Below are 12,418 nucleotides of genomic sequence, written 5' to 3'. Positions count from 1 at the left end.
TATATATGACCACCAGGGGGAGCTAATAAAGTGCATAATTGAACATTTTTAGACCATTATTAAGCATGAAAAATATACAGTGAATCCTGACAAACAAGCAGGAGAGAAAAACAAATGAATGGTTTGACTATGTTTGGTTCCAGTGATGCGCCTGCTGGGAATCCCCTGCCGTGTGGTCACCAACTTCCAGTCTGCTCACGACTCCAACGCAAACTTGATCATTGACAAATACTATGGTGACTTTTTAGTTAGACCAAAAGAAACCGATGAGCATGTCTGGTAAGATGCCCTAAGTTCTTTTTTATAGATGCACATCACCTGCAGATAACTGGATAACATTCTAAAACACAAATCTCTAGATGTGATCCCATCTTCAAACCACTGTGAGCAAAAGAAACTGCCTTTAACTGTCAGAAACATGTACTTCACACTTTTAATTACACTGTATTTGTTAAATGGGGCTGCACAGTGGCGCAGTTGGTAGAGCTGTTGCCTTGCAGCAAGAAGGTTCTGGGTTCGATTCCCGGCCCGGGTCTTTCTGCAGGGAGTTTGCATGTTCTCCCTGTGCATGTTGGGTTTTCTACGGGTACTCCGGTTTCCTCCCACAGTCCAAAAACATGACTGTCAGGTTAATTGGCCTCTCCAAATTGCCCCCAGGCAATTTGGAGAGGCCAAAATTGCCTGGTTGTGTGTCTCTGTGTTGCCCTGCGACAGACTGGCGACCTGTCCAGGGTGACCCCGCCTCTCGCCAGAAACGTTGGCTGGAGATGGGCACCAGCACCCCCCCCCGACCCCACTGAGGGAAAAGGGTGCAAGAAAATGGATGGATGGATGTATTTGTTAAATGACAGTAAAGTCATTCATTCAGCCATTAGAAATATTTATTTTCTTCAGTAAAGTGTGAAACAGCTTAAAATCCTTAACTTAAAGAACAGTTTAAAGTGAACTGTTCTTTACTTTAAATTCTGTGTGAAGTTGGAACATCATCCCAGTTCATGTGATTTAATATTGGTTGTATTTGAAGGAACTTCCATGTCTGGACAGAGGGGTGGATGAGGCGTCCAGATCTGGCAGAAGATGGCCGATATGATGGCTGGCAGGCGCTGGATGGGACTCCACAGGAACTGAGTGAAAGTATTAAACCTTTATTATTATTATTATTATTATTATTATTATTATTATTATTATTATTATTATTATTATTATTATTATTATTATTATTATTATTAATATTTGTAGTTGCCACTCTATCTGAATGGTAAAGTACTGTTAAATTTTTAGATAAATTTAATGCCATATTTTACTGCCACAAATACATTTGTTTTATAGGTAACATTTTATTACTCTCAATAAAATCTAATTAAATACGGTGGAATTCAAGAGTCGTTACAATCCCCCAAAAACCCTTTTTTATTTTAAAATATTATTTTCAAACTTCTTCCACTTTTAATATAAATTTTACTAAAATAGTAAATTCTGTTATGGGGATACAAGTTCAGTATACCAGTTCACACCCTAAACTAAAGCTTTGTTGAGTTTATTTATTTATTTGTTTTTATTTAACTCTGATAAGATTTAACTTTAAACAAACCTTAGTGGGATTTTGATGTTATTTTCTCAGCTGAAACTAAAGTTGTAGAAAGATAAGGCAGAAACAACATGACCTCCTTGTACAAAAGTATAAGTCAGAAAGGTAAAAAAAAAAACATTAGTACAGCTGTCATACTACAGTAAATAATTGGAGAAAATAAGATTAAAGTGATGTTACTAAAGCTTGATGTTTCCTATAATTGATAAAAATATGGAAAAAAGGTCAGATGTTGTAAAAAGGCCAACAGTAACACTGCAGAAGCTGCAACAGTTTCTGTTTTATCCATTTGTCTGCATACGTAGCTCAGTCAAAGACAGAAACCTGACAGTTTGTTGTATAGCAAATTACAGCAGCAGGCAATGCAGGTGACATGATGACGGCAACAAACATTTTTCTCAAATGTCATTAAATTATCAAGAATTACGATCATAAAACACTGAGATAAACACTAGAGTTTATCTATGTTTAAGTTATTATCGTTACTGTGCTGAGTGAGGTCTTTGGTGTATTTCTCTACTTCTTATTAAGAGACTTTAATTTAACGTTCCTAGGAAATTATTGATCAAATGCTTAAAACTTTTGTGCAGTTCTTTGCATTTTTTGGTAACAAATCATTTAAAAAAAAAAAGTGTTTTTTCTTTTTTTTGCAGTCAACTATGCACGCACATGGCTTAATATATCATAAGAGAACTCTGTAAAACAGTTACCAGGATGCTGACGTGTCATTTTTCCGTCAGACGTGTTCTGCTGCGGTCCAGCTCCAGTCTCAGCCATCCTGAAAGGAGACGTTCACCTCAAATATGATGTACTGTTTGTCTCCGCAGAGGTCAACGCCGATGTTGTTTCCTGGCTGGTCAGTTGACTTTTACATTATCAAACTGACACATAGGGATAAAAAAATTTATGAATTTATACAGTAGTCTTCCTCCTTTAATGAAAATTGGGACAGAACAGAAACAGTCTGACCACAACAGCTGCTGATCTTCCTGAAGGCTTGTGTTTTAGTTTTTGTTCTGCATGTTTGCATCTCCTTTCAGGTTAAAAGAGATGGATCCAAAGTAGAGTTGTTCTCTGACACCAAGAGTGTCGGACAGCACATCTCCACTAAGGCTGTTGGCTCCGACGAGCGAATGGACATCACAAATACCTACAAATACACCGAAGGTGGGCTCAGCCAGCAGACAGACAGAATCATTTCAGTTCATTCCTGTGGAGGTTTTTACTCTCGTCGTGTTGGTGAACCAAAACACAGCTGGGTTTGTACGAACAGCAGAGGATTATAACAATAGCATTGTAGGGGAGTTAAACTGTTTACCAGCCTTTACACTGCAAAAATGCAAAGTCTTACCAAGTAATTTTGTCTAGTGCAAATATCTGAGTACATTTTGAAATAAGACTAATCTTAACTTGTATGTAACTTTTAAGCATGATATGGGATCTTGTTTTAAGTCCAATATTGATGAAAAAGTAATAGTTTCCTTGGCAGAAGACATTTTCCCCATATAATAAGTAATAATCTACCAACTGAACTGCCACTTTTTCATCAATATTAAGGACTTACTGACTTAAAACATGCTCCTGTATCTTGCTAAAAAAGCTGCTTTTAGTTAGTTTTGTCTCATTTCAAGTGTATCAAAATATTTGCACTAGAAATTAGACCAAAAATACTTTTTTGTGTTTTTTGCAGTGTAAACTTGGTTTTGCATTTTGTTTTAGTTTTCCCACGTGTATGTTAGGTGAGTAAATCAACACAGCCCTGGAGACAATGTTAGTATCGCGAAACATATAGTGTTCATGTTCTGTTGTTGATTGATAGATCTATAAATAGATAAGATTCAAAATGATGGAGAACAAAAACGTCTAGAGCAACCGCTGAGGTAGGGAAGTGGTTTAGTTTATAGGTCTAGACTTTCTGTACAAACTATTAATTATACTACAGCTTCAGTGGTGCAGATATGAAACAGATAACAGGTATAAGACACTTCCTGTTGTTGGGACATGTTGAATATTGTGACTCTGTTAATTTCACTGACCTTCCAGGATCGGCGATGGAGAGGGCCGTCTTCAGATACGCCCTTTCCAGACTGGACATAAACAACACAAAACCCCCGGATGGAAATGCAGAACCGCAACTGATCATTAAATTTGAAGAGGTTTGTTGGTAGCCTCTATTAGCCTGAGTAATGCTCAACATTTCAGTTTTGTTTTCACAATTAAATCTGACTTATCTTTATCATTCAGTTACAGCTGATATGCAAGCAGAAAAAGGGGCTTTTACTCATTATTTAAACAACCATATAAGGCAAAATGACTTTATTGATTGATAAGTTGGTAACAGTAAAGCCCGGTCCACCGGATCTGATCAGAAAATCTGTCCAGTCAGAATAATCAGAAGAGTCACCGCCCCAAGTGTCAAATACACCTATACTCGCCATGCTGTGTTCATGGGCAGGCGAACGAATAAGCTGTGTGGCTCTGTCATTAATAAATAATAGGGCTGTGTAATAATATCGATTTTGCGATATATATCAATATTTTCTTTCCTAGAAAAAAAATCGATATTCATCTGCAAGTATCGTAACATCCAACTGTCAACTTGCTCACTCACTGCTTGCTTCGCTGGGAGAGTGATTAGGTCATCAGGCTTAGAGTGATTCCTTTAGATGTTAAGTGTCGAGGATAAAAAGGCATCAAACTATTCAGAGCAGGTACTTGGTGCACTTTATTTACTTTACAAATGCATGTAAGCTACAGTTTGTGCTGTTTCAATAAAAAAAAACATGTTTTCTCACCACTTCTTTGATTCATTTTGTCCAGCTGTCGACTTTAAGTCTGTGTCCAACCAGAGCCAGGTATTGTGTAGTTGGTGCTTTTAATCAGTTTTCAATTAAATTAATTCAGTCCAACTCTATAACAGTCACAAAATGGCACCAAAATCACCCTGTCCCTCTAAAATCACTAAAATGTATTGTTTGCTGAATATCGCAATATAGATTGTATCATGAGCAGAATATCGTGTATCGAATCGTGAGATTATTGTATCACTACAGCCCTATTAATAAATGTTCTGTCATGATGCTTAATACGCTCCTCATGTCTTTTGGTAGGAACACGACATCATAAAAAAATGTGATAAAAGATTTACTCAGAGCTGAGAAGTAAACCCCAGGATAAACAAGAAACACATTTACTTGATCTGTCTTCTTAATTTGAATTCAAGATTTTGGTATTTTTGATTAATGTGGCCGGTCAGAATGACGATAACATTTGTAATCTGATAGTCCTTCCCCTGATTGCAGGAGTCCACACCAGTGAATGGTCAGGATGTGAAGATGAAGCTGGTGCTGAGAAGTGAAGGCAGCTCTGCCAGGATGCTGTCCATCGCCGTCAGCGTCCAGGCCATGACGTATACCGGCAGACTGATGGAAAACATCAAGAACGAGGTCATCGAGAAAGAGCTTCTCCCCGGGAATGGTGATTCTTTTGCAGTGATACGTTTTACTTTTGCTTGTAAATGCTGTGGCAATCGAGTAAATCGCTGTTTTTCTTTTCTTTTTCAGATCTGATCATCCCCATCCAGGTCCCGTACTCGTCCTATGGTAAACAGATGGTATCCTGCCAGACCATGAATATTTCAGCCCTGATCACTGACCTACAGAACAATCAGTTTTACGTGGCAGATGACCGTATCGTACTGAAAGATCCGCCATTCTCCCTCATCGTGAGATTCTGTTGTTATTTTAAACTTTTTTTATTCTTGTAAACTTCTTTCAAACTACTAATTTGCCGATATCCATCTCCACTTCCTACTCATTTTATACAAAACAAATGCTAAATGTTTCCAAAGAAAATCCAGGGAAGGTATTTTTTCTTCTTGTGTTTAAAATCTCGCCTTTGTTTCAGGTGCCTGCTGAAGCCAAAGTTTACCAGAAAATGACTTTCAAAGTGAACTTCAAGAATCCAGTCAATGAGACCCTGACAGGTTGCACTCTGACTGTCTCTGGATCAGGCCTGGTGCGATCGGAGGAGACAATCAAGTATGTGTTTCCTGCTGGAAAGTGTGCATACACTGGTGCAGGTTTTCAGACTTTAAGGACAAATCAGTCCTTTAAGATGTAAGAAATCTGACATTCAGTGTGTTTTTGTCGTCCACAGAATTCCAGATCTGAAGCCTTACAATAGATTGGGTGTGAAATTAAGCCTTTTCCCCTACAAGAGTGGAGAAAAGACTCTGCTGGTGGACTTTGACTGTTCCTCTTTCAGAGACATCAAGGCCAGCCGCACTGTTAACGTCAAGCCTTAAACTCTAGAAAGAAAAACATGTTTGATACACACATTGATGCATGCATTGATGATGAAGGCTTCACTGAAATAAATGGTGGTTTGAATAAATCGTTGCCTTTGGTTGTTTCTTTATGTTTAACATTAAAACTTGCATTTCTGTGGAGAACGATCAGAAACTTGCAGTAAGAAGAAGATCATCCAATCATGTTTAACATTTTAAAAATCATGAACAGGAAGCAAGGCCCTGCTCCCACTGCTGTCCAACCAAATTCATTCCTAAACCAGTCAATGTTTTGAAGGATTTAAGGGTTTCAGGTGTCCACAAAACTGCCTGTTTTTGCTGCAAAACTCAACGAGCCGTACAGCTCCTTTTCTAGCCTTAACTGCTTTTACACTACAAAATACTATTTTATTTTCTATTAGTTGAATTACAAGTAAACATCTAAGCAACAAACCTCCAGCTCTTTCTCTTTCCATTTTCCACTTAGGATTGCTTCACTTGTTCACACTTAGATAATGTCACCTCTGCTTTGTTTGGTTCCATCATTGCAGTCTTTTATTGTTTGACTTTATCAAATGCATTTTCAGATGCAGAAGCATTGATGTTGGAGACTGTCACAAACTGTGCACTGGGAATAAAGCAAATAAATATCTGTTTCTGCTCTCTAAAGGTATGACTAAATTAAGTATAAAAACCTCAAAAACGTTTTAGTCAACTCTACGTAGCTGGTAGGAGTAAAATAATATTAAAATATTTCCCTCGATGTGTAATAATCTTAATTTATAAAATGAGTGACATAGTTTTTTTGGGATGTAATATTAAGTTCTGTGAGCAGCTAAACTAAAAGTTTGTGTCAGAACCGAATTGGTTATGACTTTATTCTAGAATGAATTTTGGAAAGTTGTGAAACCATTTGATTATTTTTCTTCCTTTCATCCCTTACAAAAGTCTAAGATTTTTTAAAGAAATTTCTTCTCACAGCCTATAAATCAGTATCATTAGGCTGCTTTCTTTAGGATTTTTACCTCCACTATAGTCTGTAAACGAAAACTGTGGACCTTAGTAAATATTACCAATAAAAAAATATAGAAATCACATTTTCTGTATAGCTATTGACTCAGTGGGAAACATAATTAGTTTAGGAAATGTAGCTTTTATCTGCTAGCTAAGGCGGATATGTAGTATGTGTAAGTTACTACATGTACTTACTCTGCCAGTCATCAGAACCTTTTTATTCACACCGAGTCCATACGTTCATTTTGTTTTTATTGCAGGCTATATTCTGATCAGAGCTGCTGATTATTTAGCTGCTCACAGGCTGAATTATGGACTTTGGAACAAAACGTACCTCAGTTATGGGTGAGGCAGCAGGTGTAAACTGCCCTTCCCTGACACACCTTAACCAAATCAGGAAGCAGTTTGTGATTGTTGCTTCCTGCAGATGATCAGATTCACCTTCAGACCAAACTAGCAGCTTCATCTGAGCGAGTCCAGCTGCAGGAGAGAAAACCTCCAACTCTGCTGCTTCCAGCTGCTCACACTGAAGGTGAGTTGGACCAAGAACACTTTGGCTGCTCCTCTATTGTCAAATCTTAACTCTAATCGGTTCATGTCTGGTTCACTGCTACTCCAGTTGGAGTTGTCTAAATTATGATCTGTTTTTCTCTATCGTGGGCATCAATATGGGCAGGAACATGGGCAGGTCACAGTTATTATTAATCAGCAGTGAGGAACCTCAACATTTTGATGGACACAACTAAACCCAGATATTTAATTTTGTCTTTTAGAAATTAATTGCTGACCCAAACATATCATACCATACCATCTTTATTTACAATGCACTTTAAAACAACCACAGCTGATACAAGCTGTTGTACATTAAAACAATGAAAACAATTTAGATTACTTGATTACTTACAACTTTATCTATATTGTGGAATCATTTGAATTTAGATAATGCAATCAAAAGATATAAACTAATATCCAGGCATGAACTTTATTTAATAGAAAATTCCAAACAAAGAATAAATTACACATCATGCCAAACTAAAGTTAGTGATTCACACCAGGTAGCCAAAGCTGTAGCCTGACGGCTAGTTTTGCATAGAGCTGTACAGATTCTCACTTCCTTATTAGGTCCCTTTTTACGACAGATATGCCGCTTGCAGGTCTATGAAATTATGGTCATTCTGCTCCTAAAGGTGATGAATGTGTTCCTGCTCCGGATTAAACTGTGCATGTAACATAGCTGATTCTGCCTTGTGTCTTGTGGGAAATAACAGCTGATCTGAAGGCACTTTTAATGCTCCTGCATTCATATAGCAGACAACAGTAGTCAAAAACGGGCTTTTTCTCATCACAGTGTTCCATTGTGTAAAATAACACGTAATAAAATAAAAATAATTACAATAATTAATAATTAAACCCAAACATGGGCATAATAATCTTAAACAGTACCATGACTGACATAAAAATAATTAGACAAAATATTCCCACACCAAAAATAATTAAACATCACATACCTGCACTCAAATAACAGACAACAGTAGTCAAAAACAGGCCTTTTCTCATCAAAGTGTTCCACAGCGCCTGTTTAACCGTGAACAGTACTATTTTCAGCACATGGATGTAGCATTTTCATTAGCAATGTTTCATGTAGCATAAGAGCAGCTAAATATCTGCTAACACAGTTCTATCACTTTTTAACAAAGTTTAAGTGCTCTAAAGCACATTATTTTACAAGAACAGTAATCAAACTATCACTTATTATACTTTAAATATATTTACTGAACACAGAAAACAAAACTTCATACCTTTTCCCACGGAATCCGAACAGAAAGACCACAACGGAGAGCGTGGGAAAACCTTTCACGGACTATAATGGTACGATCCGTTAATTTGTCTTTTTAAACCCCGAACTGACACTCAAAATAACAATTCATTAACTCAATATGTTTAACAGTAGAGTTAATAATTCCCATTTTCATTCGCAACACATTAAATTTGAATAAAAATTATAATTTCCCTGCGACAGACTGGTGACCTGTCCAGGGTGACCCCGCCTCTCACCCGGAACGCTAGCTGGAGATGGGCACCAGCAACCCTCCCAACCCCACTGAGGGACAAGGGTGAAAGAAAATGGAGGGATGGATGGATGGATTATAATTTCGAAACAGGAAGTTACCCGCTGTTTTGCAATGGAGCTGTCGTCTTTTCAAAATAAAAGCTGCCGGTGCTCATATGATTTCCTATCGGAATAGCTTATCACTTGACAATTTAGTGTAATAACATCACAATGCTACACGCAGCTCTCTGAATGCAAATGGCGTTTTCGCCAGTCCACCTCACGTTTGGAGTTTGCAGTAATGGAAATCAAGGGCCAATCTGCAAATGAGGTCCACTGTCTACCAAATAGCTTGCACACTGACTACCAGGAAAAAAAATATTATCCAATCACCATTTTTTTTAAATCCCACAGTCTTTGTAAGGTAATAAACGGGTTAATGCACTTACTTTGTCTCTTCTCATAAAATGTGTTATTATTGATGAACGGCATTTTTATGAATTAGAAAAATGTACGTACAAAAGTCCCACCCCTTCACATGTGGTATCATTGAAAAACCCTAAATGTCCTCTCCAGATACCAAAAGGAATGAATTCAGTAGAATGCAGGGGGTGGGAGTTTAGAAATGTCCTCTACAGAGGACAAAAATGAACTACTGGTAGTCAGGAGGATATAAAGCTGAGTACAGCTTGTAATTCCCCTGAAGAGAGTACAAAAAATGGGATGCATTCATCTCCCTTAGCAGAATCTGCTATGGGAGATGGCCAGGGTGAACTGGGACAGAACTGGTTCAAGGTTCCTCGAAGCGGCTTTCGAGGGAAGTTAGTAGAGGAGGGATGGGAAGCCATGACTGATTGAATTTTCTGTGTTTTCAGCTTCACTCAGAAACAAAATGGCTTCCAAAACAGAGGAGGATCAATTCTGTTCGGTCTGTAAGGACGTCTTTAAGGATCCGGTCATTCTGTCATGTTGCCACATCTTCTGTAAGGAGTGCCTGAATAAATGGTGGGGAGAGAAACCAGCAAGAGAGTGTCCAGTTTGTAAGGCACTACCTATCACTGAAGATTCACTCTGTAACTTGGTGCTGAAGAACCTGTGTGAGACTTTCTTACAGCAGAGAGACCAGAGACTTTCAGAGGATCTCTGCAGTCTGCACTCCAAGAAACTCAGACTCTTCTGTCTGGACCATGAGCAGCCAGTGTGTCACATCTGCAGTCATTCAGATAAACACACTAGGCATAGATTTAAACCCATCGAGGAAGTTGTGCAGCAACTCAAGAACAAACTTAAGGAAACTCTGGAGCCTTTAAAAAAAATCCTGGACCTCAGGATGAAAGTTCTGGAAAAGTTTCACCGAACCGCAGAAGACATGAAGGTCCAGGCCCAGCACACAGAGAGGCAGATTGTTGAGCAGTTTAAGAAGCTTCATCAGTTTCTAGCAGAGGAAGAGGAGGCCAGGCTGGCTGCACTGAGGGAGGAAGAGGAGCAGAAGAGAGGGATGATGAAGGAGAAGATGGAGGCTCTGAGCAGAGAGATAGCAGCTCTTTCAGACACAGTCAGAGCCACAGAGGAGGAGCTGAGAGCTGCAGACGTCTCATTCCTGCACAACTACAAGGCTGCAGTGGAAAGAGTCCAGCGCTGCCCCCTGCTGGAGGATCCACAGCTGCCCTCAGGAGCTCTGATAGACCAGGCCAAACATCTGGGCAACCTGGCCTTCAACATCTGGAGCAACATGAAGGACATGGTGACCTATACTCCTCTGGTTCTGGACCCAAACACGGCTAATCCAAGAATAATTCTGTCTGAAGATCTGACCAGTTTGACTTTAGGGGAGGAACAGCAGCTTCCCTACAATCCAGAGAGGTTTGATTTAGGGTGGTCTGTCCTGAGCTCTGAGGGTTTTAACTCAGGGAACCACAGCTGGGATGTTGATGTTGGAGACGGTGAAGGATGGGCACTTGGTGTGATAGCAGAATCTGTCCATAGGAAGGGATTCATAGAGTCTGGATGGTTGGTTCTATGGTTCAATGAAGATGAATACTTAGCACGTTCTCCACAAGCATCGACTGGTTTATCAGTCCAGAAGAAACTCCAGAGGATCAGAGTGAATCTGGACTGGGACAGAGGAAAACTGTTGTTCTCTGATCTGGATACTAACACACACATACACACCTTCACACACACCTTCACTGACAAGATGTTTCCTTATTTCAACACTGGTAATGTAAAAGTTTTGCCAATGAAGATCTCAGTGATCAAACAGCAGCTCTGATGTTCTCAGCATGAGGAACAAAAGTCCAAATTAAACCTTATTGATCAGATTGAAACTTTGTTTTAATCAGGAAATTGGATCTGATCTGGTCACTTGGTTGTTTTCAGTTCAGTTTCTGATCTTAAATATTTTGAGGACAAAATATTTAATATCAAGAAGAGGAATAACTTTTACTAATTAAACCATAGAGAAATCAAGGGTTTACAAATGTGTTTTCTAGTCAAATTAAAGTTTCCTATAGCAAAGTTAAAGCAATCGGGGATCTGGTGTATTGTTATGCTGATTATTAACTTTGTAGTTTGTGTTTAATTTTAGATTATAAAACTTTCATTTTATTTAACACATTAACCAATAGCTCTGATCTGTAATCAAGTCAAATCCTGATTTTAAAAAATATATACATATAACATCTATAGAGTAAGGAAAGCAACATTTATAACACAAATTTAACATTTATAACACAAAATTAAAAGTATGGAAGTTGCTAGTGATCCGAAGAAGAAGAAGAAGAAAAATCATCATCCTTTTAGAGGGAGTGATACACGAAGAGCGCATCTGACTTGTTTCACTTATCAGGCAGTTGGCCAGCTATTGTTTCAGTTTAGAGTTATTAATTCCTGGTAATAGTTGATTAAAACCAGTTTTGGATTTTGTTTGGGATTTTGTTTGGGTTTAGGGAAGGGGCTCCCAAGGCCAGCATATACCTGTTTTAGCCTTTGCCATTTTTGTGTCATAAAATAAACTCTGTGATTACTCTAGCCCTTAGCGCAGGATGTCTGTGAATTTGTGAACCAAATAAAATCTATCTAATTTGCAAGCAGTGTCTCTACATTTTCTTAAGGTCAGCTGATTATTCCCCGATGAAAATCTTGGTAAACAGTTTGAGTCAGAGCTGAACTACAGCTCTGATTATAGTTTTGTCTTTAATACAGGGTTTTTTCTGATCTGACCAGAACATGTTAATTAGTGACTTTTATAGTAGCCGAAAGGTTGAATTGTGGAGTGAAACACCTCAGTTGGAGCTGAATTAAAGCAGGAAGCAGTTTGTGATCGTTGTTTCCTGCAGAGAGACTCCCAGACGATCACATTCACCTTCAGACCAAACTAGCAGCTTCCTCTGAGTGAGTCCAGCTGCAGGAGAGAAAAGTGGAAACCTCCAACTCTGCTGCTTCAAGCTGCTCACACTGAAGGTGAGTTGGACCAAAA

At 38.6% G+C, this 12,418-nt stretch overlaps 2 protein-coding genes across 2 annotated transcripts in view; both read left to right on the top strand.

Annotated features, from left to right (window-relative positions):
- The window catches only part of LOC103464652 (protein-glutamine gamma-glutamyltransferase 2-like), a 10,861-nt gene extending 4,874 nt beyond the window's left edge, over positions 1-5,987 (top strand). The window contains 9 exon segments of the mRNA XM_008408889.2: positions 144-279; positions 1,025-1,134; positions 2,329-2,444; positions 2,629-2,755; positions 3,632-3,744; positions 4,891-5,065; positions 5,152-5,312; positions 5,495-5,628; positions 5,747-5,987. Of these exon segments, the coding sequence (XP_008407111.2) occupies positions 144-279; positions 1,025-1,134; positions 2,329-2,444; positions 2,629-2,755; positions 3,632-3,744; positions 4,891-5,065; positions 5,152-5,312; positions 5,495-5,628; positions 5,747-5,894 (1,220 nt within the window). The 3' untranslated portion in view covers positions 5,895-5,987.
- Positions 5,988-7,355: 1,368 nt separating this feature from the next.
- LOC103464651 (zinc-binding protein A33-like) lies at positions 7,356-11,497 on the top strand. The gene is made up of 2 exons (XM_008408887.2): positions 7,356-7,422; positions 9,816-11,497. Exon 2 carries the CDS (start codon positions 9,833-9,835, stop codon positions 11,210-11,212), a length of 1,380 nt encoding a protein of 459 aa, XP_008407109.1. The 5' UTR covers positions 7,356-7,422; positions 9,816-9,832; the 3' UTR covers positions 11,213-11,497.
- The last annotated feature ends 921 nt before the right edge of the window (positions 11,498-12,418 follow it).

This window comes from Poecilia reticulata, linkage group LG5 (genome assembly GCF_000633615.1).
Source record: "Poecilia reticulata strain Guanapo linkage group LG5, Guppy_female_1.0+MT, whole genome shotgun sequence".
Lineage (NCBI taxonomy): Eukaryota > Metazoa > Chordata > Actinopteri > Cyprinodontiformes > Poeciliidae > Poecilia > Poecilia reticulata.
Note: the sequence above shows the minus strand (reverse complement) of the source record. Positions and strands in the feature narration are given on the sequence as shown.